The sequence below is a fragment of the Cydia splendana genome, chromosome 8 (genome assembly GCF_910591565.1).
Source record: "Cydia splendana chromosome 8, ilCydSple1.2, whole genome shotgun sequence".
Taxonomy (NCBI): domain Eukaryota; kingdom Metazoa; phylum Arthropoda; class Insecta; order Lepidoptera; family Tortricidae; genus Cydia; species Cydia splendana.
This window is the reverse complement of record NC_085967.1, coordinates 7,464,633-7,484,121: the sequence shown is the minus strand read 5'-3', so window position 1 is coordinate 7,484,121 and position 19,489 is coordinate 7,464,633. Positions and strand designations below refer to the sequence as shown.

The following is a 19,489-nucleotide window of genomic DNA, read 5'->3' as shown; positions in this document are numbered from 1 at the left end:
AAGTACTTAACTTTAATACTGTATGTATAGCTTATTCTAATTCTTAATAAAACTAAACCAGAATAGCCTTACCTTAACCTTATAAACAATGAGTATCTTAATTCCTAATAGTGTAAGTCTCATTTTTATCCACTTCCCCATTGGGAAGTGGATGACACTGCTATTGGCTGTCCACCTTAAAGTTGGAATAATGGCAAGCCCCATTAATGATTATCTCACTGATACCAGAAGTGGGTGTTTGCGATGTGAGCGGGTCTATGTGGGCCGTTGTTGTCATTACCGGTGTAGTGTAAAGCTTGCTATGTATGGGTGCAACATTCTGTGGTTGACTGGTCACATACACTGTGCATGCACTCTCTTCTGTCTTTGGCTCATGGATCATCCCCATTTTAACTTCAAATATAGCATCCTGTATCTTCTTCTTTAGCACAAGTAAGTTCTTCTCGCCTTTCAAGGACCTTAACTCATTAGCGATGTATTCTCCGAACACTGAGAACTCATCTCTTGACTGCGGCGGAGATGAGTACGCCAGCTCAGGTTTGATTAAGTGCAAGTTGTCTGTCCGTGGAACTTTGTGGGGCGGAGAATGGTTTTCTAGTTTATTTTGGAGTGTTTCAATATAGCCATCCGAGTTTGAGGGAAGACTACTGTTGACTTCTGAATGGGTGTCCTGAAATTGAATTAATGATAGACGTAGTAAACTCATACATATGATAATAACTAATAACACACTTTAGATACAGGGGCAGAAAGATTAAAATGATCTACTTATCTAGTCATCAAAATAACAAGCTTACATGCTTGTATTTTATTTATTCCAAGTTTTTTTTATAAAGACAGTTGTTTTTAAAAATTATTATATTGCTATAAAAAAAAATCATGAGAATTTTTGATATAGAAAAGAAGTTTATGGTCACATTCAAACCTGAAATATAATTCTTGAAATCGTTTTGCGCAACCATTATTAAAGTTACCAAAATTGAAGTCACTAACCAGTTGCAAAATCCTGTAAGGTTTACTTGAATCCTTCATGAAGTGCAAGTATTCAAACGCGTACCAGTTACTCAAAAATCTGTCTTCAGGGTCCTCCTCGTTAGCCCTGGCCTCCCTAGCGGCTTCCCGGTTATATTGCGTACGCAAATGCTGTATTTTCTTCGTACTGTCCGACACAGAAATACCTAGTATTGCGGAAATCCCACGCAATTCTTCCTTTCTTTTCTGTTTATCCCTTCGCGTATCACACAAAGAAGGGTTCCATAGGCTAGCATTAACTTGCAACAACTCGATTAACTTCAAAGTCTTCTCTTTTGACCACTCCATCGTCTCACAAGTCGGCACAGCAAAACGTAAACATTGGACTTGCAATGTTACTCAGGAAATAATTTGAAGACAGATCATCGGATTTTTTGGCAGACTGCGCGGATTGTCGTTCGATAATTCGGTTGCCGGAGCAAACTGTCAAACGTCGACGCGCCGATCGATAAATTTGTTGTCAGACCGATCCAGCCAGTGTTGTCATATTTAGATTACGTTCAGATATCACAAAATAAACTTCCTACAATAAACAGTTTTTACACAAGAAAATTAAAAATTATATATATCTTGTGTAACGGTACAGGGCCGTATATAATACTATACATATATGTGCTATATACATATTTGTTCTTCTTGCCCTTACTACCAGGTAAAATTGAGATACATCCGTTGCTATTGGTATCTGAGCGGACTTTTATTTAGCGCTAGTTTTAAATAAATTTTATACTCTGTTAAACAATTTTCGTCAGTAGAAAAGAGCGGCAAATTTAAAAAAAAGTAGGCGTAAGCTTATCGTCTCATAGAAAATTTGAATTTCGCGCCTTTTTCCACTGACAAACTTGTTTGACCGACTATAGTTATTTGTTGGTTATAAATTTATAGTCTGTCAATGTCAAGCCATTTCCGTCAGGCGAAAAAAGCAGCAAATTATAATAGTAAAATGTAGGCGCGAAGTTATCACAAAATAAACTTCCTACAATAAACAGTTTTTACACAAGAAAATTAAAAATTATATATATCTTGTGTAACGGTACAGGGCCGTATATAATACTATACATATATGTGCTATATACATATTTGTTCTTCTTGCCCTTACTACCAGGTAAAATTGAGATACATCCGTTGCTATTGGTATCTGAGCGGACTTTTATTTAGCGCTAGTTTTAAATAAATTTTATACTCTGTTAAACAATTTTCGTCAGTAGAAAAGAGCGGCAAATTTAAAAAAAAGTAGGCGTAAGCTTATCGTCCCATAGAAAATTTTAATTTCGCGCCCTTTTCTACTGACAAAGTTTTTTGAGTATGACAGACTATAGACGGTCAAGCAAATCTTGTCAGTAGAAGGCGCGAAATTCAAATTTTCTATGGGACGATATCCCTTCGCGCCTACATTTTTCGAATTTGCCGCCTTTTTCTACTGACAAGATCTGCTTGACCAAGTATATATTTCCAAACATAGTGGATAGTGGATGGTGGACAGACTAGCAATTGTTTTAACCAGTTAATATACAAAATTCAAAAAAGTAAAGAAAAACTACAGGGTACAGTTCAGTACAGTTTCTCAGGGATGAATTGCAAACAAAAAGACCATCTATGAACTTATGACGTTTAAATAACACTTGCACAGTCTGTGCTGTCAAAATTGTTTTGTAGGTACCTAAAACAAGCCTAAAACCTACCTGTAGGTACCTTTACTTTTTTTTTGCTATTCATTTGGAGTCTGTTTTTTAAACGACCCAGTGTTCTTCACACAGAACATAATTAGACAATTATAGGTGAACCAGGATCTATTGAGGGTGCGCCATGTTACGGAAATTTGTTGGTACTAATTTCTAGCAATGGCAACAACTTTAATAATAGACAACATCTACCCTTTATGATAGTTGTCAATATTGACAATGTAAACATTGCTTTGTCTAGTTTCGTGTGAATTATTATTAGACTGCAATAATCATGCCGAAAGTTTTAGATTTTACAGAGAAAAAGTTGTAAATAGTGTATATAGTTATTTATTGGAAAAAAAACGTGCGGGAGAGAAATTTCTTCCATTAGAAAACATAACGAAATTACCACCTGAATTGACGGGTAAGTTTCAAACTTATGGACAAATGTCACTATAGTCAGGTCGTCACGATTTGGTTGATGTCTTGTAATAATTTGATTTGTGTATTAGGTGTATCGCATGCATCGGTATCACGGATTGCTAGCGAAGGGCGTAAGGGCGGAATTAAACGACCAAACCTAAAAAAAAGACAACAAAAAAAAGAAAATAGATTTGGATGATTTTGATTTATGTGTCATACGTCGTAAAATTCACGAATTTTATAGCGTAAAAACCGAAGAAATATCCAAACATCAAACTTCGCACTTATTAAAGTTGTCGGAATAAAACAAAAATCATCTGCCAATTTCCATTGTCCCCACTATACAAATTGTTGCTATATAAAATTCAAAACGAGCGCCCTCTTGACAATACTCCCAAAGTTCTGGTTTACCTTATACCTACTGAAAATCTTGGTAACTGTTGACGGGTAGGTATATTTATCGATTTTGATAATTGTTGATATCGATTGGGTAAATGTACCTATTATTTTCAAAATAGATTTGATTCCTTTTGTTCTAGATTTATGCCGATAGGCCTTATATTCTAAGGTTTGAAGGGTTTGAAAATCATGAAAAACACAGAAAATCGCTCACCCATATAATGCAAAAATGGAAGTAGGTAGGTACTAATTTTTTTGGCAGAATATACTGTCATAGAACTCATAGAACACAAGAAATATATTAAATACGTATTTCCTATTTGTTATATCGCAATGTGTCTTTCATGTTTTCACGCAGAACCAAGCGGGAAATAATACAACGTAGTCTAATTCATTCTCATTTATTTACAGACTACAATGCGAAACTATCACATTATAAAACAGGGTTTATATTATATTTACACTATTTACAAGGCTCAATGCCGCGAAATACTTGTCAAGCCAATACTCAACTCAATCCATCCAAGAATACAGGTAATTACAATTCCTTATATATAAAGAGGAACCAAAATAACAATAAAAGTTTAAAGGAACACAATACTAGCGTTCAATGCTATACAATCTTAAAATGTAATAACTAAAATAACTTACTACCACAGAACAAAATTATATTTATGTCATAGGTTCAACAAATAATCCATTCAGTTCAGGGGGGCTACCGCGAAAACCGAAATTCGCAAATTGCGGAGATCTTTCTCTTTTACTCCAATGAAGGCTTAATTAGAGTGACAGAGAAAGATGCACGCAATTTGTGAACTTCGATTTTCGCGGTTATAGCCATGTAAACCACCAAAGGTGTTGTTACCATCCAATAATGACTATGGCCAGGTCACACCGCATGTCTATGCAGCCACGACGACTACACACAGGACAGAGGGCCTACTGTGAACACCAAAGTTCGCAAATTGCGGGCTTCTTTCTCTGACACTCTAATTACGCCTTAATTGGAGTAAAAGAGGAAGATGCCCGCAAATTGCGAACTTCGGTATTCTCGGTAGGCCCTCGGCTTCTAAAATTGTAGGAGCACTACGCAACTGGTGCGCACTGGCCTTAAAAGTGTATTATGAATCTAAAGACTCCTTGACATTTTTAAAAGAAATAAATGCGTAGGTATCATAATGTAATCTATCATATATATAAACAGCCACTAATTACACTTTTTCAGTGTTCCTTTTAATATGTTTGAAGAAATATAAGTATATATTTTGTATCGATAGTGTTATACGAACCTGATTAAATTACATTTCTTTCAACTAGTATATTCTTCAATGATTAGATCAATTAAAAGTATTAAAACTAAAGGCTCCGTCACACAGGCGCGTTTTGCGGGCGGCGCGTGAGCGGGGCGCGCCGCTTTTACATATAAAACGCTCACGCCGCGCTCACGTACGCCCCGCCCGGAAAACGCGCCTGTGTGTCGGAACCTTAAACTTGCTCCACGGCAGTGTTGAGAATTCAAAGAATTGCATAAATAACTTATACTAACCATTCAATTAAATCAAGACTACATAAATAACAACAACAATTATTAAAATAAAACAACTAAATTAATTCGTCGTTGAATAAATTTGTTACAAAGTGACATACTAATTTAACATAATCTTTTGCATGTTTCTTTTCAGTCTAAATAAATATTTAAAATACATGAGCAGCTATTTGCAGAACATTTGTCATGTTTTTTCACGTACTAAGCCCGATGTCCTAAATTTAGGACAAAAGTCATGAAGAAATTATACCTAAATACAGATGCAGTGAAGAGTCGGTTCACATGGTATTTTTCGAAAACGTTCGCATTTGTTATGCTACTTCAGTCAGTCTCAGTACACATGTACACGTGCCAGCTGATATACAAATAGTTGTCATGCTCATAATATGAATTAAATGATTTTAAAATCACTGGGAATCATAAAATGTAGGTTAAGTATGTGATACATTTTATAAGCGTGCTTACGGTTACAAACAGACAAATCACGATAATTATAGGTACCACGTAGTCACTTGGCATTCAGTTGCAGGTCCTGACATTTGTACATTTATCATACAAACAGATATTTGATTTTACTAATTGGGTTTATTAAATTGGGATTTATAAAGGCTCGTTATCAAATTTATATTAAATAAATTTATTATTGCATACATTTTCAAACAATCGTCCTCACATTTGTATTTAACGTCCTTTATAATGCCCACAGCCGAACCAATTGAATAACAACTAAATAATCTAAGTATAGTTAACAATTGACAATCACTTTGTCCAGCATTAGGCTTAATAAACTTTGGGGACAGTCTACGTACTCCGTACTTTTCCTGTGAGTCCTGTGACTAACAAGCGCGTCATATTTTGACGCATCAAGATAAACCTAGCTTGACATTAGACGGTTGTACGGTCTACGGGAGCCGAGATTCCGGTTGTATTCACTAAATAACTAGCTACTGTACATTGTCCATCACTAATAAATTAATACAGGATAGTCTACGTGACGTCGAGGGGGCGAGATTCTCGGGCACGAAAAAACCCGCGCTCCGTGCGGCACTCGCGGATCGTGACGGTTTGAAGGTTGACCGTGACGTCGGTGATGAAGATCTGGTCTGCTACAGGAGATCGCGCCAACCAAAAGGCCGCGCCGCGGCGCGGCTGGGGGGCCGGTGCTGCAACCACAGGAGGTTCGCTCCAGGAATCCTCGTCTTCTTGAGGTGCGGGAGGAGGTGGTCGTGCGCCTTTAGGCTCGGCGGGGGCTTTCGCCTCAGGCTGCGTCTGTGTGCGCCTTTCGCGTTCAGGAGGCGTGTGAGCGTCGGCTTCTTCGGGTGAATGGGGTACTCGTCGCTGGCCTGTTTTGGGGGCGGCCGCTTCGGCAGCGGGTGAAGCGGGGGCGGCAGCGCCTCCGGCCGGCGCGGCTGGCGGAGGCTGCACTGGCGGTGGCGCGCGATTCCTTTGTGGGCTCATAGTGATAGTCACTCCAATCTTTCCCGACTCTTGCGATAGGACCTGAGCCTTGCGCTTGCCAGGCAGCGGTCCCCTCTCGTCGGACCCGCTTCGGGCTCTCTCGGGTGAGTGTTCGCGCTCGCGTTTCCTCTCCCTCCCTGGCCTCTTTGAATCCTCTCCCCTCTCGAAGCTTTGGATCAGCCTTGGATCTAAAATGTTCTCCTCCGGCTCCCAGGTGTTGTGCTTCGGTTTCCAGCCTTTCCATTTCACGTAGTATTCCACCTTGCCCTGTAACAAGAGACCGGTACGTTAAGCCATGCTCGGAAGGCGTTCGTGCCGCGACTGGCGTCGGGGAGGGTTGGCACAAAGTGTTTAATACAATTCAAAAACTTAACGGGCTTAATTAGTGTTTGCGAATTTTTATCTTAGGTTGCACTGTTTAGGGTTGCAAGTTCTGTGATGTAGATGGCAGGTTAGCACCGTAATGATAAGTACGTGTTGATTGTACCTAGACGATAAGGCTTATTGCGGGAATTGCAGGCTACCTACAGGAGCCCTAACGACTGTTCACTCGCGTGAGAGCGCGGGTTCAGTCATTATTGTGGCTCGTTAAACTTGCATGTTCACTACTGTCGGCTCTTATCTTATTTTTTTTTTAAGAATTAGTCGTTGCACGAAATTAGATGATTAAGATAATACGCGGAAAATAATTATTAGTTTTGACTAAATGCATACCCAGATAATGATATCTACTTCAATTAAGTTACTGATTCATTATTAAATTACTTTGCGTTGCGGCATGCCGTATTTAAATAAATATGTGTACTATTTTGATACACCTATTTATTTATTCCATGGCTGGTTTTTAACGCAACATTAAATACCTATTATAACATAATAATAGTAGGTATGCTTATCTACCTCACTATCCCTGTAAAGTAAACAAAAACAGTTCCGTTTTCAAAAAAGTACACGGGGCCCTAAAGTATTAAAAAATAATTGCCAAAAGACAGCGCACCTGCCGGGCCAGCTGGCGACTATCTCCCCGGGAATCGAACCGAGAACCCTCGTGCAGTCGGCTATTGTCAACACTTACCGAGTATAAAACAAGCAAAACCAGTGAAAGTATCCGGGGTCTACCGCTAGCTTCGATTTTTTATATTTCCGTCTCTATCTTACCTTATTGGAGTGACAGAGGACATACAGAAACTCCGTTAACAAGAACAGTGACTTATACTGGTTTCTTACGCGATCGTTCGGTAAAAAAATATAATAACAGGCTTTATTGAATACCCATGCAAACCTGTCATGCTATACGAGAGATTAATAAGGTTATTGTTGTACTACATAAAGGACATGCAATGCAATATAAGTCCCCAAGTACTTGTACAAGTACAAATTTAATTCGAGTTATGAACTCTTATAGTAATAAAAGAAAGTTCCAAATTCAAAAGCGCAAAAATTGGCTTGGATCTTACGAGGTTAATAAGATTATTGAACATTGTTGTACCTCATAAAGGACACATGAACTTACGGACTATGTTAATTACGTTGTTTGTATAGAGTCTGGCTACTGAAATATTACACAAATGTTTGGCGGGAAATTCAAAAAATCTTGGGCTGGTCACATTTTGTGTAGTAGGAATTATAGTTTTGATACTAGAAAATATTTTTGATTTTCTGTGCACACGTAAGGTACATAAGGATATAAGTTAAATATACGTTGACGTGCACTCAAAGTCAGCTCACGTAATTTCTACCACTATGTAAAGTACAGTCAACAATAAACACATATGTTAACACTTTCTCACCATATACCTACCATTGTAAAAAGGCGAAAAATGAAATGTAGTGTAAATAAGACCTAGCTCGATAATACCGTAATATTAATCCATCACCAAAAAAAAATACGTAAGTACTACGCCAAATATGCTAAATGCTAAGTATCAAAATATTTATGGAGCACCAACCTCCTAATTTGTTTACATTTGTTTAGGAGTTGTAAACATTGCAGTTTTTTGTTATACAAGTTATACAACGCTACACGTCGACTTCGTACATTGTCGTAATTATTCACGAGCTTAAATAATAGTTTGCGAACCTCACTCAGTATAGATATTATTAATATTATTTAAAATAAACCCCTTATAAACCGCAAACAATTTGAATGAATTACATAAATTGACAACTGACTTTTAGCTTTTTTTAAATCATAGACAATTGGTGATACAAGAACGAAATATCCGTCAACAATTTTTGGCTAGCCAGACTCTACTTATTTATCACATCCCATCATATTATAATCTGACATCGTCACATTATTATGTAGGTACTTTATGAAGGACATATGTAAAACTATTATAATGTCATGATATGATAGTTCAAATGGTTGTTGCTGTAGAAGGTACCTATACCTAAGCACAGAATAAATAATAGTACTGCCAGGGGCGTATTTTGAAATTTGGCGCCCAGGGCCAATACGTTTCGTCGCCCCAGAAGTTAAGGAAGAAAAACAAAATGCAATCCGCCAGGGGCGGCATGCCGCCCCTGGGGGTTGGCATATGCCGCCCTTGGAGGTTGGCGCCCCGGGCCATGGCCCGGATGGCCCTAGGGTAAATACGCCCCTGAGTACTGCCGTACAGAAAGGAAACTTCCTACAAAACCGAAGTTTGACAGCGGTTCAGGGTCGAATCATGCTGTCCCTTTCTAATATATGGCACTATATCCCTTTCGGCTTTTTAGGGTTGACAAAATTGAAGCCATTATCTTATCTGTGGTCGTGCACGCAAAGGGACGTCAAGTTGTGTTAACCCTAATAATTGCTCGGAGCAATGCTGAGCCGAGCGGAGCCGAGTTTGGCCGAAGTCAGGAGTTTCGCACCCCTGCTATAAGGCAACTACTTAATTATAGGACATAAGGCTTTCTTGAAAAGCAACTAATTTTTCAAAAACCTAATGTCCTATAACTAGGACATTAAGTTTTTTCAATTAGGTAGTTACCTAATACCTATCTACTAATTGAGCTACATGCTAGGTAGAAGTAGTAGTAGATAGGTAGGTACAATAAGTAAAGTTAAATAGTCAATAGGTCATGTCAATGAGATACTAATGTCATTAGTACCTATACACACGCTCTTACCTTTATTAGTACGGTGATCTGTGTACTGCGGTAAACAATATGAAAGAGAATTTAATAAAGTACGTATCAATAAAATTCCTGTCGAAATATTAACAGTATCGACCATCTGTGGACTTCGCAATTAGTCGAACGCGACACGGAACCAAAAATAAAACCCTACATTTTATTACCTTTTACTCTCAATTCCATTGCTAACACATAGAAAAACCAACTCTAAACTTTGTTACATAAGGCTTCAATTCTATTGGTCGTTATGTACATAGGCCATTTCGGTACTGGGCGGGATCTTGGGAACCCTCGCCTCTTATTGGTTTTAGTGACGGAGGGTGAGTAGGAACGCGGTACGCGCGATGTGACTTTGTACGGGCGTTCGGTTTTTATTTATTTTATTTTTATTTATTTAAACTTTACTGTATAAATAAAGAATAATGTACAAATGGCGGACGTAATGCCAAAAGGCATTCTCTACCAGTCAACCATCAGGTAAAACAGAGATATATGTTGGTGCAGGAGAAATTAATAACTAACAAGGACAAATTGAACCGTTTTCTATTTACATATTGGTATTTCATAATTTTTATATACATACCACTAGTGAGTACCTACCTACAAATAACTAGTTCTTCCTATAAATCTCTACCTGAATTCATAATAGGAATCATATAACCGGTTTAAACTCTAGATCTATGGGAATGAACTTTAGCAGTACTATGACTTGCACAAAATTGCATAAAGACCTATTCCTAAGTCTGTATCTATGTTATAGTACCTATTGAAAAGAAATGGCTTATACGAAAACTATACCTATACCTAACCTTAAATACCAAGAAATCAATACGATTTGAATAACCTGAACCTTGAACGACTTTACAATTTACCTCATTGACTACCTATCTACCTACCTAAATATATAGGTACTAGGAATATGTACTACTAAAGGCGAGCATCTTCAAACGCCATGTCCGCCATTCAAATGTCCGGGAGTGAAACGTCCTGAGTATACCCAATAATACCCATATCTTTTACGATCGAATAAAAATAATTTTATTTTTATGTAAACAGTAAAATAAAGGATTTATTTCTATCGATTAGGTACCCGGTACCCGAGGGACATAGAGATTAAAGTCTGAAATATAACATTCGTATTAAATACGTACCTAGGTAGGTATCTAGGGTAGGTATCTCAAACGATTAAGACGAAAGTTCCTCGCCTTAACCACTACGTATAATCAGTATAATCACTTATGGCTAGGGTTACCAGATACAAATTTAGAATTTCCTGACAAAATTCCTGATTTCCGAATATTTTTCCTGACATTCATATTTTGAGCCGATAGCCGCGTTTTATTAATTTAAGTTTTATTAAATTTATTACCTGTATTAATTTAAGTAAATAAAAAGGTACTTTATAAAAAAGTCTATCAATTCAAAAAATTCCTGACATTTTCGTGTTCCGTCCCCATTCCTGACAAAAGGCCAAAATTCCTGACATGTCAGGAAAATTCCTGTCATCTGGTAACCCTACTTATGGCGTTATTCATAAACGTCTTCAGTCAAATTTTTTGTTGAAATTCGTTTAGGTAGCCTTTAATGAACGCACACTTTAGCTGCTTAACTCAAATTAGCATGAAACCGGAATGGTAAAACTTTGTTTTGACAAAAGCAGTATATAGGTACCTAATGATTTTATTGTAGGCATGTATTCATGATTGCTTTTAAACTAATTTATGATTAGGTACCTTAGATAAATAATGTCAAGAAACAGGTAAAAAACTTAAGTAAAAAGACAATTCAAATTCTTTACCTGGTCAGACCAATAAACCCAAACAAAAGACATCAGGTATTCGCCGCAGCAACTCAAAACCATAAACGAATGCAATCCTTCAAAAAATAAAAGGACCCACCGGGACGTATGGGCAAGGTGAACTCGTTCGGCTGGCGCGCCGCTATTGGCCGAGAGACGGCCCGGGCGGGGCGAAGGGAGGGCCCCGCCTCCTCCGCGTCGCACCCCACCCCCGCGCACGTCCGGCTCGACCTACCACGTTACTAATGCCAATACTATAGCCCTTGTGTGTAAGTCGTTAAGGTTGAGTTTTGTTTGTTTGGTGGGTGTGGCTAAGATGGTAGATTTGATGGTAGTAATCGCGCCATGGGCGGACCGCGTCTGGTCGGACGACGCCAATTAGGACGGATCGGAACGCGTAGTAATTAGTGCGAGTAATTAAAGTCAGCCGCAATGCGGTCGATGAGATAATACCTAGGGCTTAATTGACGTTTATGCTGATGGCATGCACTGGCAGTTAATGGGAGGATATGGAAGCATCGAGGGATTATTGATTACAACGTCTTACCTACCTACTTGAACGGTGTTGGACCGATCTGTCTGCCAGGGCCTAAGTATATTTAATTTTGGGGCTCCCAAATTCTCGTGTGTACCTAATAGATATTAGAGCTTGGTCATGGGTTAAGACAGCCGTGAGCGTTGAAAGGTTAAGAATTGCTGCATTCAACAATCCCCCTTCATGATTTTCTGAAATGTCGAGTCAAGAGTCTTAGTACAAAGGCTAAATTCATATGTACCTAAGGTATACCATATGTATATATCAAACCTATTATAAACGGTAGTTTTTACCTTTAGCGTAATAGCTTTCTAATGTTCTTTGTAAAACGGATGACCTCTACCGCGCGGACAGCGCCACTGCATAGTTATCTTATCAGGTAGGTAGGTAGGTATTCCCATGAGTTGAACACACTAGATACCTGCCTACTCTGAACGGCAAAATTGCAGCTAAGCGAGAGCAATAGAGAAACAGATAAAGAAATTTCGAATGTTCGCGGTATGGCAGAAGGCTGCTCCCTTCATGCAGATTTTAGGATCTACACTGCCCGAAGTGACTCTTGGCAATAAACAAGGTAAGGAACCTGACTATTAGATGTAGAAAAAGTACATAGTCTTGAAACAATATCCTAGTAGGATCCTACACCTTTTCCTTCCATTCACAGTGACTTTCTTGTCTGGCTAGTTCTCTTCAATTTTTACGAGCGGGAGTCGGACAAAACTTACTCTTACACATGCAGACTAAACAGGGACAGAGTAGGTATAGTTGAGAAACGATAAACCTCAGACTACTATGCAAATATGATAAGTAAAGTATACATATATAAGTACATATAATGGCACCTCCACACGTTGTAAACTCAAAGTTGTTGCAGAGTTGGCTTAGCCTCCTAAGACCCAGAGTAAGTAATTTATGCAGTTTTGTATTTGGAACCTTCTTTTCTTCCATTATAGTTCAAAATTCGATTTTAATTTGTTTTTTAGGGTTCCGTACCCAAAGGGTAAAACGGGACCCTATTACTAAGACTTCGCTGTCCGTCCGTCCGTCCGTATGTCTGTCACCAGGCTGTATCTCACGAACCGTGATAGCTAGACAGTTAAAATTTTCACAAATGATGTATTTCTGTTGCCGCTATAACAACAAATACTAAAAACAGAATAAAATAAAGATTTTTATGGGGCTCCCAACAACAAACGTGATTTTTGACCAAAGTTAAGCAACGTCGGGCGTGGTCAGTACTTGGATGGGTGACCGTTTTTATTTGCATTTTTTTCCGTTTTTTTTTGCATTATGGTACGGAACCCTCGGTGCGCGAGTCCGACTCGCACTTCCCCGGTTTTTATTTAAAGGAACTCGGGACTTGGACGGACTGCCATCGCATACATCATAGCTGCAGTTCCCGGTGGAATTCAGTAGATACCGTGTCTACCGGGAAATTCGAAATTAAGTACCTAAGTCTATTTTAAATCTTCATCTCTTTGCCTTTTGCATAGATAATTTTATTGAGCGATAGAGACAAATATATATTTTTCGAATTTAGATGTTCGTGCAGTTCGCGTTCGTGACGCCTTGTCAAACCACTGGTAGGTATTATTCAAAAATATCGTTTCTAAAGATTTAAAGCTATCTTAAAATCGAACAAATAAATAACTTAGGCAGGTCCTACAAGTGAAGTGAGCTACAATAGCTACATAATACATATAAGCTGCTTCGCTTGTCCCGATACGGAAGCCACAAAAATGACCGTACAAGCGTTTTATTAATAAGTTCAAAGGTTCTATTAGCCACGTGTAGCCCCCTAGCTCCATCTAGTTGCGCTCTTGTATGTAATAACTTCTTACTTTATAAATAATTACTTTATGTGTCAATTGCCGTAGGTATATGTGTAGTATGTAGGTATGTAGGATTGTACTGTGATGCCATGCCAATAGGGGATATTACCTACGCAAAACTCTATGCGTAGGGAGCCGCCACTAGGCTAGTACATACTACATACTGAGGGCCTACCGAGAAACACGAAAATGGAAATTTCGCTATCCGCCTCTATAACTCTTGCAAATTCGTGCGATAAAGAGGCAGATAACGAAATGTCGATTTTTTCGTTTCGCGGTAGGCCTCTGTAAGCAAACGGCTTTGATGCATCAAAGTTATAGTGAGAACTTCTCAAAACACTGTTTGAGACAAAGTATGTTATCTTATAAAAGTTGCTCTATATGGGTTACAATATTTGCTTGTGCTGCTCTCTGGCGGCAGAACATTGCAGTAATACCCCTATTAGTTAATTGCAGCGCCTGACATAAACCCTACGTTAGAGAAGCAGATTACACGCAACGTTATAAGATTGCTATGTGATTACAGTTTGAGTGGTTTCTTACTTTTAAGTCTTAGGTACAGCGCCGGTAGGGGCATTTCTAGACCATGGATCCGCCTTTCTTCGGGGTCATATTAAAATTATTTCACGAGTTACTCGGGTAGTCGTATAAACGCTCGACAAGACGAGGGATAAAAACGAATATCCATATCGAGGGTCTTCGACTGGAGCATCGACTGCACCGTCTCTGCTGATCGAGTGCGCCTTTATTCAACTTATACAATATATGAGTAACGATTATCAAATAATTTTAATATGTTCGAGTCTCACACGGGAGATATATAATAGGTATTTAAAAAGTGATATACCTAGAGTCGTTCGATTCTTAAGATTTTGGTGTCCCTCCTCCATAATAGGTACGCGTTGGTTTTAATACGATCGATACATATCTACCTACACCTACGCGATATAGTGTGCAAGAGAAGCTAGGTTGTGCTAGGTAGTCTACCTACCTAATACTATCTAGAATGGTGAACCGATAACTAACTTAAATCGTAGAAACTTTTTAACAAGACCCGTCAAGTGGTTGCATATTTTAAACATAAACGATACACGATAAATAACCATTGGAGCGAGTATTTTAATAGGCTAAATCTCAATATTAACGAGCGCACAGATCGCCCGCATCCCGCGACTTTTGCCTGTCTCGGGAGCGCGAGTGGGGTTAACTGATGTGCCCCTTCTGTAGCGTTGGTAGGGTTAATGTTTGTCTTACAAGATATATTGAGATAACGAGAAGGGCAAACTATAGTCGATTATTTTTTAATGACGTTTCTTTCCTTGTCAGAATTTTAAAGAATCCCTGGGGCCTCTCTATTTGCATTACAAAATAAAATGTTCACTTCACAATTAAGTACCTCTTATGATAATTTTCAATTCCGCCTGAACCCCAGAAGTTTTATATTTTCAAATTTGGAAGCATGTCCTGTTTAATGAAAGTTAAAAAATAAAAGTGGGAATTTGTCCTTTATAAAGGCATCCGGGCTCCATGACGACAGAAATAATCTATCTACGTGTGCTAATAGTTTCTAAACGATTTGATTATAAGACATAAGTAGATCTTTTGCTGCAGCTTTTGTTGCTGTGGAAACGATCTAACTTAAGAACATACCGTCATACCAAATTTTCATTTGATAAATAAATCTCGCACCTGTTTATACTGACGTAAGTACCTTAAACTGTATGAAATGATAAACAAAATACTTTTCTCATGCAATCTCCCTCATTAATCTTACTTGAAAAATGAAGAGACAGATTTTATAAAAGACTCGCGACAATTTCTCGTTCAATTAGCGGTGAAATCGGGCCTCAAATCTGAAGCGGGCATCAATCAAAACCCTTTCCGTAGCCAAGAATTGAATTGTCAGTCGCCACACCCAATCAACAAGTCCTCGAACAATCTACAGAAACTCGTAACCTTCTTTGCTTTTCTACAAATCCGGACTTTATTCAGACAAGATACAGTTGTAATTGTAACAAAACAATCAAGAAAGATTAGAGGTTCCGAAAGTAAGACACGCGAAGTGCCATTTTTCATAAAGTTCCATTGAAAAATTAATCACGGCAGCTTATTAGGCACGCCAATTGTGGGCCTCACCCTCTACCCACCCTTTTAACGCGGAGGGTCGCGAAATTAAATGCTACAATCGGATTACATTCAAATTTACACCCTGGGGCATTGGGGATTGAGCTCGTTATAGCTTGCCGGGAGAGCAATTTACGAAGTGTTCTGAAATCAAATTTTGTCGGAGTTAAAATGACAGTCATTTTTAGAAAATATATCGACATGAGCTTGAGCGTTTATCGCGGGCGTTATAATTGTTTTTTGCTTTTAAGTCTGTGCAAGTGAAGAATAGGGGATGGGAATAGCAATAGTGTAAGTCAAGACTAAATAACGATTCGTCACGAAGTTTGTATGATCTTGAAACGTCACGGCACTCGGAGGAGTCAACTCTCCTACTCTTTTTATATTTATTCAAAATAGTTAAATGTGCAGAAGAATATGACTTCGTTTTATTGTGTGTATTTTTATGATTTTTGCTCCAATCCCCTATTAATTGTGCAGATTAATTAAAAGATATGTTTTGTGCTGTTGGAGACAAAATATAAAAAGCAAAGTGGTGAGTCCTTGAAATATCTACGAAAGTTCACTTATTCAATAGCTTTAGAGTCTTTAGAAGATAAAGAGACGCATTCCTCAAAGGACGTTAATGGATAGGACAGTCAGCGTCACGCTTTCCGAAGTTACGCTATGAGTTACTAGTAGTTTTGAGAAGATACTCTATGTCTTGCTCATACGGTCGAAATCCGATTGAAAAGCAGTTGCTGTTAGGCTCGGAAGATTGCCAGAGTAATATTAAGGATGGGTCAGGAAACTGATAGATAGAAGGCACTTAGGTACTAAGTAGGAAAATACAATTAGGGGGCTATTCATAAATTACGTCCGTTCAATTTAGGGGGGGGGGGGTCTGGACATCGGATGATGGGAGCATGACGTAGGAAGAAACGGGGTCATTCGAAGCATGATTTTTGGATGATTTTAGGGGGGGGGGGGGTCAAAAATCGCCAAAAATCGATGACGTAATTTATGGACAGCCCCTAGGTACAAAACAACCTAATTTGTGCTAATGAATTAATTCGATTTTGAATTGCTGTATGATTTTATAGAATTTGTGAGAGATCAACTTGGAATAAATACAACGAAACGAGACTAATAAATAGCGGAGCGGAATGCAGAATAAAATGCCTGCTAGTTTAGACCGAGTAAAATTGCTCATAAATTTTGTTAAGGCGGTGTGCCTTAAGTATGAAACATAAATAGTAGATATCTTACAGGTTCTTACATAAAGTGGTTTTAAGATAGAGTATACTTACTGAGAGCTTGACCTAATTTAAGTACTTCCCAGTAAATTACCTACCTACCTAATACTTAATGACTATGATACACAACAACCTAAATGGATAAAAAACACCTAAAATTCAATGCTTTTAGTCTACTTTTTTGTTACTTTACAATGTAATTTCCCGTTACGAAGTAGGTACAATCAATTATAGGGATATTCGAGACCCAATTCAAAACTTATACTTATATACTTGATATTCTATCAAATATTTAGTGCTGAAATGAAATAATAGTAGCCAACCCAGATTATAAAAACCGGGCAAGTGCGAGACGGACTCGCGCATGAAGGGTTCCGTACCATAATGCAAAAAAAACCGAAAAAAAAAGCAAAAAAAAAAACGGTCACCCATCCAAGTACTGACCACTCCCGACGTTGCTAACTTTGGTCAAAAATCACGTTTGTTGTATGGGAGCCCCATTTAAATCTTTATTTTATTCTGTTTTTAGTATTTGTTGTTATAGCGGCAACAAAAATACATCATCTGTGAAAATTTCAACTGTCTAGCTATCACGGTTCGTGAGATACAGCCTGGTGACAGACAGACGGACGGACGGACAGCGAAGTCTTAGTAATAGGGTCCCGTTTTACCCTTTGGGTACGGAACCCTAAAAATCACCTGAAAAGGCCAGAGGGATACCTAATGAAAATGATGTTTTAAAACAAATTCATATTTAATTTTGTTTGCAATATTAAAACTGTGAATCACCTGTTTCTCATACCTACCTAGTTTATAATATAGGTACCTAGTAGAATCCACAAACGCTATTACATGTATTTAACTAAGCGTAACTCTAAGGTAAACTCGGTAAAGTGGAGCATTTGACAGCCGCCAAGCTCAGTGGTCCCGGGGCACAGTATAAGAACAGTAGTGAATCTTCATAGAAATGTGCCGCTGCCGGCTTGAATGTGTGCGTGCGCGCCGGGCGCCGTGTACGCACGCGCTGCCACGCACACATTAGCATAATATACGGGGGAATACGGTGGCGGCAGTGTGGGCCGTACCGCGACTGTGATCGCGCGCATTCGAGTACGCTACCCGCCCGCTCGCATTTGTCTGCTCTGACGGTACGCCTTAATTTTTTTGATCATGACTATGAACAGAGGCAATAGTATAAGTAAGGTACTAGATTGAAAAGCTTGATTATATCACTATTGTATACAATACTTTTTCTACGAATCAACAAAAAAGTTGTTTTCTCGATTTTGGCCACCGTAGCCTATGGAGACTAACAAGCAACACTAAGTGGTTTTCGTAGTCTATGGATGTTGCTATATTAAGGGTATCACATGCGCGTTTCTGATTTATGAACCAATTGTTTCTACTATACAACCTAAAATAAATAATTAATTTGAGCTATGGTTTTGTTTCGTCCTCTTCACCGCGGCGAGCTGTGATTGGTCATTTTCATTATAGTTGACTAAACTGTATCGAAATGAATATTATAGTTGAGTTGGGAGCCCGTACATTAAAAATACCCATTTGCAGTTTGGTATAAGAAATCTTAATTCAAAAATTACAGTCGTACAGTAGAAAAAAAATATAGTGTCTCAATAACGACTCCTCAAACCCGGACTTGTCATTCTTCATAATACCTACTTGCCCATGCTTCCCTAAAACCTTTTTACTATTAAAGTTATACGTAAGGATGAGAATTCACTTTAACCGCTAACAATAAAGCGTTCCGAACATGCAGAAACCGGAGGAATATTTTTCTGTATCGAATTTATAATTTTTTTAATAACTGCCATTTCCTAATGTTAATATTTAAAAAGCGTTTTATTTATACTTCATTTATGAATTGATAGAACATTTCATTATATTATAATAAATAGAAACGTAGTGCTACTCATAATACGCAAATATATTTAACTAAAAATAAAAGCGACAACCCTAAGCGCCAACGCAAGAGTAGGCAAATAACTTGCCGAGCGGCCTTAGATTCACTACTGTTCTTAGTGTACTGTGCCCGGGGGCAGGCTATTAATCTCCCCCCACCCCCCACCACCCTCGGGCCGTCCGGCCGCAATATCGAGACCGGAGATGTAAAGGTATTGGTATAAAATGAAATATGTGACGTCCCACGGTCAAAGGTACCTTATGGCGGGTATGGAGTTATGCATACCCCAGTAATCTACAATAAATAAGCTATCGATAACACAAAAGATCAACCTTCTAGGTTGCGTAGTTACAGAGATATGATTTTTTGAAAATAATGTTGTGAAATTAGCAACTTTAC

General features: G+C 38.4%; 2 protein-coding genes across 2 annotated transcripts in view; both read right to left on the bottom strand.

Annotated features, from left to right (window-relative positions):
• Nucleotides 1-140: 140 nt before the first annotated feature.
• LOC134792768 (uncharacterized) lies at nucleotides 141-1,476 on the bottom strand. Its single transcript, XM_063764097.1, has 2 exons — nucleotides 994-1,476; nucleotides 141-670 (listed from the first exon to the last, which is right to left on the bottom strand). The coding sequence occupies exons 1-2, from the start codon at nucleotides 1,318-1,320 to the stop codon at nucleotides 161-163; spliced, it is 837 nt and encodes a 278-aa protein (XP_063620167.1). The 5' UTR covers nucleotides 1,321-1,476; the 3' UTR covers nucleotides 141-160.
• Nucleotides 1,477-5,552: 4,076 nt separating this feature from the next.
• The window catches only part of LOC134792770 (polycomb group protein Pc), a 30,493-nt gene continuing 16,556 nt past the window's right edge, over nucleotides 5,553-19,489 (bottom strand). Inside the window, exon 2 of the mRNA XM_063764103.1 lies at nucleotides 5,553-6,789. Within this exon, the coding sequence (XP_063620173.1) occupies nucleotides 6,052-6,789 (738 nt within the window). The 3' untranslated portion in view covers nucleotides 5,553-6,051. The remainder of the gene's footprint in view (nucleotides 6,790-19,489) is intronic.

What these genes read in the sequence shown, in the direction of transcription:
- LOC134792768 (XM_063764097.1), bottom strand. Translation starts at nt 1,320, where the DNA reads ATGGAGTGGTCAAAAGAGAAGACTTTGAAGTTAATCGAGTTGTTGCAA. An exon ending in CTTACAGGATTTTGCAACTG is followed by an intron (nt 671 to 993) that starts GTTAGTGACTTC and finishes ATTCAATTTCAG; the next exon opens with GACACCCATTCAGAAGTCAA.